Source organism: Haliotis cracherodii, unplaced genomic scaffold, assembly GCF_022045235.1.
Source record: "Haliotis cracherodii isolate W230 unplaced genomic scaffold, xgHalCrac1.p SCAF_7, whole genome shotgun sequence".
Lineage (NCBI taxonomy): Eukaryota > Metazoa > Mollusca > Gastropoda > Lepetellida > Haliotidae > Haliotis > Haliotis cracherodii.
In genome coordinates this window covers 15,872,608-15,881,785 of record NW_027266330.1, presented here as the reverse complement: position 1 = coordinate 15,881,785, position 9,178 = coordinate 15,872,608, and the positions used below count along the sequence as shown (strand labels likewise).

Here is a 9,178-nt window from a genome sequence, read left to right as displayed (position 1 = left end):
ATACCATACGTCCTGTACAAAGTGCCACCTCTGTTCCAGCAACAAATACAATGTGAGTTATTTCTCAAGCCTTCCTGTAATTATGTGTGGGAATTTTCTTGTTTGAAACAAGCTTAGTGAAGTTGGTTGGACAATGAGAGAGGTAGTCTATGTAAGACCCTTGTATATTTAATTTTACAGTAAAATGTACATGCAAATGATTCAAACAATTTTTTGTGGATCCCATGGGACGAGCAGAGCCAAACATGTGTTTCCATTTGTAACTTGAATACAGAATATTTTAAAATTGTGATAGCGGTAAAACCTTGTATGGGTTTGGTGGCCTAACAAGAAAGCTGAATACAGGTTCAACATCTCAGTCTCGCTATCAGATGGTGAAAGGGCGGGGTGGGGCGGGGTGGAGAGAGAGAGAGAGAGGAGAAACGGGGGAAGAAGGTAGGGAGGGAGAGAGAGAGAGAGAAAAGAAAAAGCTTGGTCTAATGGTATATTGAATGTAATAAAGTAGTACATCTCAAATGTCTATAACAGATTGGGGAGGGGGCAGAAGGTTGGTCGAACAGTTGACTAAATGTCATTCAGGTGTCACTCTGGAGGAAGCATGGCATGAGTGGATTACAGTATATGTTCTAAAGCCGTTCTGCTACATCTCAATGTCTATTACAAATTCCTTGATAACTCTATTTACATCCTACATGGGATTTACCAATTGTCAGACGGTTCACTTTCCTTCCATGACAGAAACATTTTAGCTTGAACAACGCACTGGTAGTCTTTGATTCTTGGAGAATGGTGACAGCATTTCAATTTCAACAACCCGGTAGCACATGTCACCAAAATCGTGTTCAAGTAGCCTGACGTTATGAACATATGCTTCTTGTTTACAGATGAGTAGTGAAGTCATTGAATAAACTATTTACAATATTGTCCCAAAATTTTCCACCAATAAGTCCTTGTGTTTTCATTGTAAACATACATCTTATACATTTCCACCAATTAGCATTGGCGTTTCATTGTGACAGTCATCCTTGGGGTTTCTACCAATCAGCATAGCTGTTTCATTGAACCGGCATCCTAGATGTTTCCACCAATCAGCATTGGTATTTCATTGTAACAGTCCTAGATATTTCCACCAATCAGCATTGGTGTTTCATCGTAACAGTCAACCTTGGTGTTTCCACCAATCAGCATAGCTGTTTCATTGAACTGGCATCCTAGATATTTCCACCAATCAGCATTGATGTTTCATTGTAACAGTCATCCTTGGTGTTTCCACCAGTCAGCATTGCTGTTTAATTAAACAGTCTTCCTAGATATTTCCACCAATCAGCACTGGTGTTTCCTTAAAACAGTCCTAGGTATTTCCACCAATCAGCACTGGTGTTTCATTGTAACAGTCCTAGATATTTCCACCAATCAGCACTGGTGTTTAATTGTAACAGTCCTAGATATTTCCACCAATCAGCACTGGTGTTTCATTGTAACAGTCCTAGGTATTTCCACCAATCAGTACTGGTGTTTAATTGTAACAGTCCTAGGTATTTCCACCAATCAGCACTGGTGTATGTGCAGACATCCTGGCCTCAGGCATTGATCTCCTGCAGTGGTATGGAGAGCTTCTTGGGGTTGATGGTGACTGACTTTGTGCAGTTATCTGTCTTATAGATCCCCACCAATCGATCTGCTAACTCGAACATGTTGTTTCTTAGCGATATGATGATGAATTGTGCATTCTTCGTTCTCTCCTAGAAAAAAAAGAATCAGTTGTAAGAAATAGTGTATAGTGTATAAATGACCATGCTCAAATGTTTCATACATTTGATTGAAAAGAAACAAGGCTGTGAAATTATTCCTTAAAAATAGTCAAGGAAGGTCTTTGAGTTAGGTTTAACACCTCATTGAATTGTATCGCTGATATGTTACATATCAGTCTTTTCATGCGTTAGCTGATAGCCCTGTGGAGATCTGGGTTAGAATTTGTCTACACAACCCATGCTGATGGAATTACAAATACATGTAGTAGCCAGCAATATTCCAGTGGCCTGTGTATCATCAAGTCAATCCAGTGAGGAGCAATGACCCATGTCATCACAGTATAACAGTATAACCAACAAAGTCTGACCAAGTGATCCACTAAGTCACCGAGTCTGACCACGTGATCCACTAAGTCACCGAGTCTGACCATGTGATCAATTAAGTCACCGAGTCTGGCCACGTGATCCACTAAGTCACCGAGTTTGACCACGTGATCCACTAAGTCACTGAGTCTGACCACGTGATCCATTAAGTCACTGAGTCTGACCACGTGATCCACTAAGTCACTAAGTCACCGCGTCTGACCACGTGATCCATTAAGCAGCCTCTTACATTAATCCTGACAGGGAGACCAAAGCCAGGTAGAGTAACGTACCTTGATGTAGTTGGCAACAATGGAGACATTCTTGAAATCGAGAGCAGCATCAATCTCGTCCATGACGTACAGGGGGGTGGGCTTGTAATGGTGGAGGGCAAACACCAGAGCTAGAGAACTGAGAGTCTTCTCCCCTCCAGACAGATTGGAGATGTTCTTCCATGACTTCTTGGGCGGTCGCACACTGCAACATGAAAGCATTTTAATTTGAGCAGTCGGTGAGCTTTATGTTGCTCCAAGCAGACCACTTCCACATGATCCACACCCATCATAAAGATCAGACCTTTTACTGTGATGCAATACCTCTCTGCATGAAGACCTCACAAGCCCTCAGGTGAGAAAAGCATTCAGACCAACATATCTCATTTCAATATCTCAAAAAAACAACTTAAACAGCCACTTCCGAATGTGAATGATAGAGGCTGCACTTTTGTATTGTTCTTGATAGATAACACACCACGTTCATGGTAAGTGAAATGGCATGTAATCCCAAGAGGATTTTTGTGTTCAGTGCAAGCTTTACTTTTAACATTGAAAGTTCTGGATCGAGGTGGTGAGGAAATGAAGCCGAATCATCTGATTGGCTCAAGAAACTTGCATCCTTGAATAAGATTTAGCGTTCAAAGTTTGTTCAGGGTTCACTGGATGTGACTTCCTATGGACATGTCGTGAAATCTTTACTCAGAGAGGCAATGTGTTTGAGTAAAACATAGGATTGTAATGCAATTGTTAAACTATAGCATCAAATTGTAGCAAATGTAGATTCTCCAGTTGTGTGATGAGCACGATTACCAGAGGTCCAATTTTCAAGTCACAAGACCACAATTTAATCCCAAAGAAACTTTCAAACATGTTCACATTGTCGCTAGTTTGGGTTCAGGTCATCATTGATTATTGAGTGTATGAAATCTCAATTCTTTTATGATAGATAACCAGGTGAGTTGAGGTGAAAGGGGGTTTAACATTCAATATGACCTTCCGCTCTCCGGGCAGACACTCTATCCACTAGACAGCGGAGGTTGTCAATAGATAAGGAGGACCCAATTTGCACCCAAGTTTTGTTTGAGAAGCAACATCATTAACTTTCTTATCCCCTTTGCTCAGGACAGACCTCATGCACAATTTGTTTGTTTGGTGTTTTTAACACTGCAGGCAAGTTCAGCATAAATCAACATTTAAAATCACACCCACATAAGCTTTGTTTATTTGTTTCTTAATGCCGCACACAGCAATATTCCAGCTCTATGACGGCGGTCTGTAAATAATCAAGTCTGGACCATACAGTCCAGTGATTGACATCATGGGCATCGATCCTTTCAATTTGGATATGATGACATGCATCAACCAAGTCAGCGAGCCTGACAACCCAGTCCCATGTTGCCTCTTACGACAAGCATAGTCGCCTTTAACAGCAAGCACGGGTTGCTGAAGACCAATTCTACCCTGGATCTTCAAGGGTCACCCTCATAAGCAAGAAACATTGATATGTCAATCAACTCAGTAGACTGATTAAATGGATCTTTAAGTTGGCCCACAAGCAAACACACAAGCAACTGGCCCACAAGCAAACACACAAGCACCCGGCCCACAAACAAACACACAAGCACCTGACCCCCAAGCAAACACACAAGCACCTGGCCCCCAAACAAACACACAAGCACCTGGCCCACAAGCAAACAGACAAGCACCTGGCCGCCAAACAAAAACACAAGCACCTGGCCCCCAAACAAACACACAAGCACCTGGCCCCCAAACAAACACACAAGCACCCGGCCCCCAAACAAACACACAAGCACCTGGCCCACAAACAAACACACAAGCACCCGGCCCCCAAGCAAGCACACAAGCACCCGGACCCCAAACAAACACACAAGCACCCAGCCCCCAAGCAAGCACACAAGCACCTGGCCACCAAACAGGCAAAACCTTCCACCCCTGCTGCTGTTACTGACTGCAGATTATTCAAAGCAGCATGATTATTTCGCAGAGGCTTGTTCAACATCATTACTAATTTTCAAAACTTGGAAACGATGTGCTTGGTTTCAGAAATATCTGGTAAGGGAACCCATGCTGACCGAATTGTTATGTGTAACACTAGTTACATCTGTCCTCACCTGAACACAATTCCTTCCGAGAATGGGTCGAGTGAGTCGACCAGCTCTAGCTCTGCATCTCCCCCGAGAGTGATCATCTGGTACATCTCCTTCAGCTTGTTGGTGATGGCGCTGAATCCTGTCATGAACTCATCTAATCGCTGCTTGCGAAGATCCTCGTGGTACTTCCGCTGCTGGTCTCGTACCTCGGTGATGGAGTCGAGTTCCGACACTCGCTGGAGGTACAGCTCCTCCTGCAAGTGAAGAGTGAATGTGAGGAATGGACCCCACAGAGCACGTGGTTTTCCCTACAGACCAAGTGTGACGTGAATGCAAGGGAAATGGGGACTAGTTGTAATAATTCAGGCAGCAATGCTATTTCTCATCCCAGGTTGGCAATAAACTCCAATATGTCCAGAAAAATGTCTTGATTTATAATTGTGAGCAGGGGACACTCGCATTCATTGCATCGATTTCATGATTTACATGAATAATGATTCATCAGATTAGAAAACCTCACCTTCTTCCTGTACTCAGCAATGGCAGCCATGTTGGGCTTCATCTGTGCGAGCTTCTCCTCCAGGACAGTGATCTCATACTGGACCTCCTCCTTGTTGATGCTGGTGAGCTGCTCCGTCGCTACGGTCACCATCTCCTCATTCTCAACACCATCCACCTTGTTCAGGCTAAGATGACCAAGCTACAACACAGAGCAAATGGGTTGACTTCACTAAGAGACTCCACCTGTAAACAGGTTGACTTCACTAAGAGACTCCACCTGTAAACAGGTTGACTTCACTATGAGTCTCCACCTGTAAACAGGTTGACTTCACTAAGAGACTCCTCCATTAAACAGGTTGACTTCACTAAGAGTCTCCACTTGTAAACAGGTTGACTTCACTAAGAGTCTCCACCTGTAAACAAGTTGTCTTCACTAAGAGTCTCCACCTGTAAACAGGCTGACTTCACTAAGAGACTCTACCTGTAAACAGGTTGACTTCACTAAGAGTCTCCACTTGTAAACAGGTTGACTTCACTAAGAGACTCCACCTGTAAACAGGTTGACTTCACTAAGAGTCTCAACCTGTAAATGGGTTGACTTCACTAAGAGTCTCCACCTGTAAACAGGTTGACTTCACTATGAGTCTCCCCCTGTAAACAGGTTGACTTCACTAAGAGACTCCACCTGTAAACATGTTGACTTCACTAAGAAACTCTACCTGTAAACAGGTTGACTTCACTAAGAAACTCTACCTGTAAACAGGTTGACTTCACTAAGAAACTCTACCTGTAAACAGGTTGACTTCACTTAGAGTCTCCACCTGTAAACGGGTTGACTTCACTAAGAGACTCCACCTGTAAACAGGTTGACTTCACTAAGAGCCTCCACCTGTAAACAGGTTGACTTCACTAAGAAACTCTACCTGTAAATGAGTTGACTTCACTAAGAGTCTCCACCTGTAAACAGGTTGACTTCACTAAGAGACTCCACCTGTAAACGGGTTGACTTCACAAAGAGTCCCCACCTGTAAACAGGTTGACTTCACTAAGAGTCTCCACCTGTAAACAGGTTGACTTCACTAAGAGACTCCACCTGTAAACAGGTTGACTTCACTAAGAGTCTCCACCTGTAAATGGGTTGACTTCACTAAGAGTCTCCACCTGTAAACAGGTTGACTTCACTAAGAGTCTCCACCTGTAAACAGGTTGACTTCACTTAGAGTCTCCACCTGTAAACAGGTTGACTTCACTAAGAGACTCCACCTGTAAACAGGTTGACTTCACTAAGAAACTCTACCTGTAAACAAGTTGACTTCACTAAGAAACTCTACCTGTAAACAGGTTGACTTCACTTAGAGTCTCCACCTGTAAACGGGTTGACTTCACTAAGAGACTCCACCTGTAAACAGGTTGACTTCACTAAGAGTCTCCACCTGTAAACAGGTTGACTTCACTAAGAAACTCTACCTGTAAATGGGTTGACTTCACTAAGAGTCTCCACCTGTAAACAGGTTGACTTCACTAAGAGACTCTACCTGTAAACAGGTTGACTTCACTAAGAAACTCTACCTGTAAACAGGTTGACTTCACTAAGAAACTCTACCTGTAAACAGGTTGACTTCACTAAGAGACTCCACCTGTAAACGGGTTGACTTCACAAAGAGTCTCCACCTGTAAACAGGTTGACTTCACTAAGAGTCTCCACCTGTAAACAGGTTGACTTCACTAAGAGTCTCCACCTGTAAACAGGTTGACTTCACAAAGAGCCTCCACCTGTAAATGGGTTGACTTCACTAAGAGTCTCCACCTGTAAACAGGTTGACTTCACAAAGAGTCTCCACCTGTAAACAGGTTGACTTCACTATGAGTCTCCACCTGTAAACAGGTTGACTTCACTAAGAGACTCCACCTGTAAACAGGTTGACTTCACAAAGAATCTCCACCTGTAAACAGGTTGACTTCACTTAGAGTCTCCTCCAGCAAACAGGTTGACTACAGTAAGTCAAGACACACCCAATGATATAACTTTATAGGATTTTTAATGCAAGGATCGGTAACAATTGTATCTGAAACTATTTTTTTTATCAGGAATAATATATTATTTTCTTAATTATATGCAGCCTTTACTAAACATATTTAAAATAATAATAACCCTAAGCGAAGCAGCTGATCGCTATTCCCGGGTATTATTTTTTACATGGAACCAGTCTGACCAGTCACCGTCAAGGCTCACGCGCATGTGATCGCGAGAATTTCATGTTGACATAGAATCGTCAAACTAAAACAAATATGACTCTTAACGAGTCAAAGTATGTAATTTATGATATATGTATCCATTCTCTGTCAACTAAAGTTCGTTTCAAGGCGTCAATAGCGGTATTCTGACCGTGGTTGCTGTTAATAATGGTGAGTAGTGCGATCTTCCGATCGCTTCACACACGATTTCGCCGAAATTGATAAAAACAGTATTATATGGAATTTTGTCATGAGTTGCATAATTGAAGGGAAGTAACTCTTCCAGTTAGAAGCTGATTTCAGTTATACGGAAATTCGTTTATACGGACGAATTGTGAAATGACGCAAGTGTTCGTATAAACAAGGCACGACTGTATACCGTCTCTGCAATGTCCACCTCACTATACCCTCTCTGCAATGTCCATCTCAGTATAGCGTCTCTGTAATGTCAACCTCACTATACCATCTCTGCAACGTCCACCTCACTATACCGTCTCTGCAATGCTCACTTCACTATACCGTCTCTGCAATGTCCACCTCACTATACCTCCTCTGCAATGTCCACCTCACTATACCATCTTTGTAATGCTCACTTCACTATACCGTCTCTGCAATGTCCAACTCACTATACCCTCTCTGCAATGTCCAACTCACTATACCTTCTCTGCAATGTCCACCTCACTATACCGTCTCTGCAATGTCCACCTCACTATACCGTCTCTGCAATGTCCACCTCACTATACCGTCTCTGCAATGTCCACCTCATTATACCGTCTCTGCAATGTCCACCTCCTTATACCGTCTCTGCAATGCTCACTTCACTATAGCGTCTCTGTAATGTCCACCTCACTATACCATCTCTGCAACGCTCACCTCTTTCTTCCAGTGCTTGATCTTGGCTTGGTTGGTCTTGATGATGCCATCGTACTTCTCCAGCTCATGGCGCACCTCAATGGTCTCCTTCTGGAGTGTGTTCTCCTCTTCCTCCAACTTGCCCAGCTCTGTCTTGATCTCATTCAGGGAGCTCTCCACATCACCCATCTTCTCCTGAAATAATAACGCCAAGACATCAGATTTTGAAAAAATGTGAATACTCACATATCAAGTGAAAGGTATCAGGCACATAGAGGCAGGCTGATATATCTTTGTAATGAAAGGTGATATGTTGGTTTTAGTGTTTGGTAACAACCAACCTGAGACTGTTGGCAGACCACCATGACAGTGTCACAACAACCTACCTGAGACTGTTGGCAGACCACCATGACAGTGTCACAACAACCTACCTGAGACTGTTGGCAGACCACCATGACAGTGTTGACAACAACCTACCTGAGACTGTTGGCAGACCACCATGACAGTGTCACAACAACCTACCTGAGACTGTTGGTAGACCACCATGACAGTGTTGACAACAACCTACCTGAGACTGTTGGTAGACCACCATGACAGTGTCACAACAACCTACCTGAGACTGTTGGCAGACCACCATGACAGTGTTGACAACAACCTACCTGAGACTGTTGGTAGACCACCATGACAGTGTCACAACAACCTACCTGAGACTGTTGGTAGACCACCATGACAGTGTCACAACAACCTACCTGAGACTGTTGGCAGACCACCATGACAGTGTCACAACAACCTACCTGAGACTGTTGGCAGACCACCATGACAGTGTCACAACAACCTACCTGAGACTGTTGGCAGACCACCATGACAGTGTCACAACAACCTACCTGAGACTGTTGGTAGACCACCATGACAGTGTCACAACAACCTTCCTGAGGAGACTGTTGGTAGACCACCATGACAGTGTTGACAACAACCTACCTGAGACTGTTGGTAGACCACCATGACAGTGTCACAACAACCTTCCTGAGGAGACTGTTGGTAGACCACCACGACAGTGTCACAACAACCTACCTGAGACTGTTGGTAGACC

At 43.5% G+C, this 9,178-nt stretch overlaps 1 protein-coding gene across 1 annotated transcript in view; it reads right to left on the bottom strand.

Moving 5' to 3' along the window:
- Positions 1-386: 386 nt before the first annotated feature.
- The window catches only part of LOC139448080 (structural maintenance of chromosomes protein 4-like), a 42,272-nt gene continuing 33,480 nt past the window's right edge, over positions 387-9,178 (bottom strand). Inside the window, exons 23-27 of the mRNA XM_071229591.1 lie at positions 8,110-8,283; positions 5,021-5,200; positions 4,522-4,754; positions 2,408-2,591; positions 387-1,742 (exon numbers count right to left, since the gene is read on the bottom strand). Of these exons, the coding sequence (XP_071085692.1) occupies positions 1,581-1,742; positions 2,408-2,591; positions 4,522-4,754; positions 5,021-5,200; positions 8,110-8,283 (933 nt within the window). The 3' untranslated portion in view covers positions 387-1,580. The remainder of the gene's footprint in view (positions 1,743-2,407; positions 2,592-4,521; positions 4,755-5,020; positions 5,201-8,109; positions 8,284-9,178) is intronic.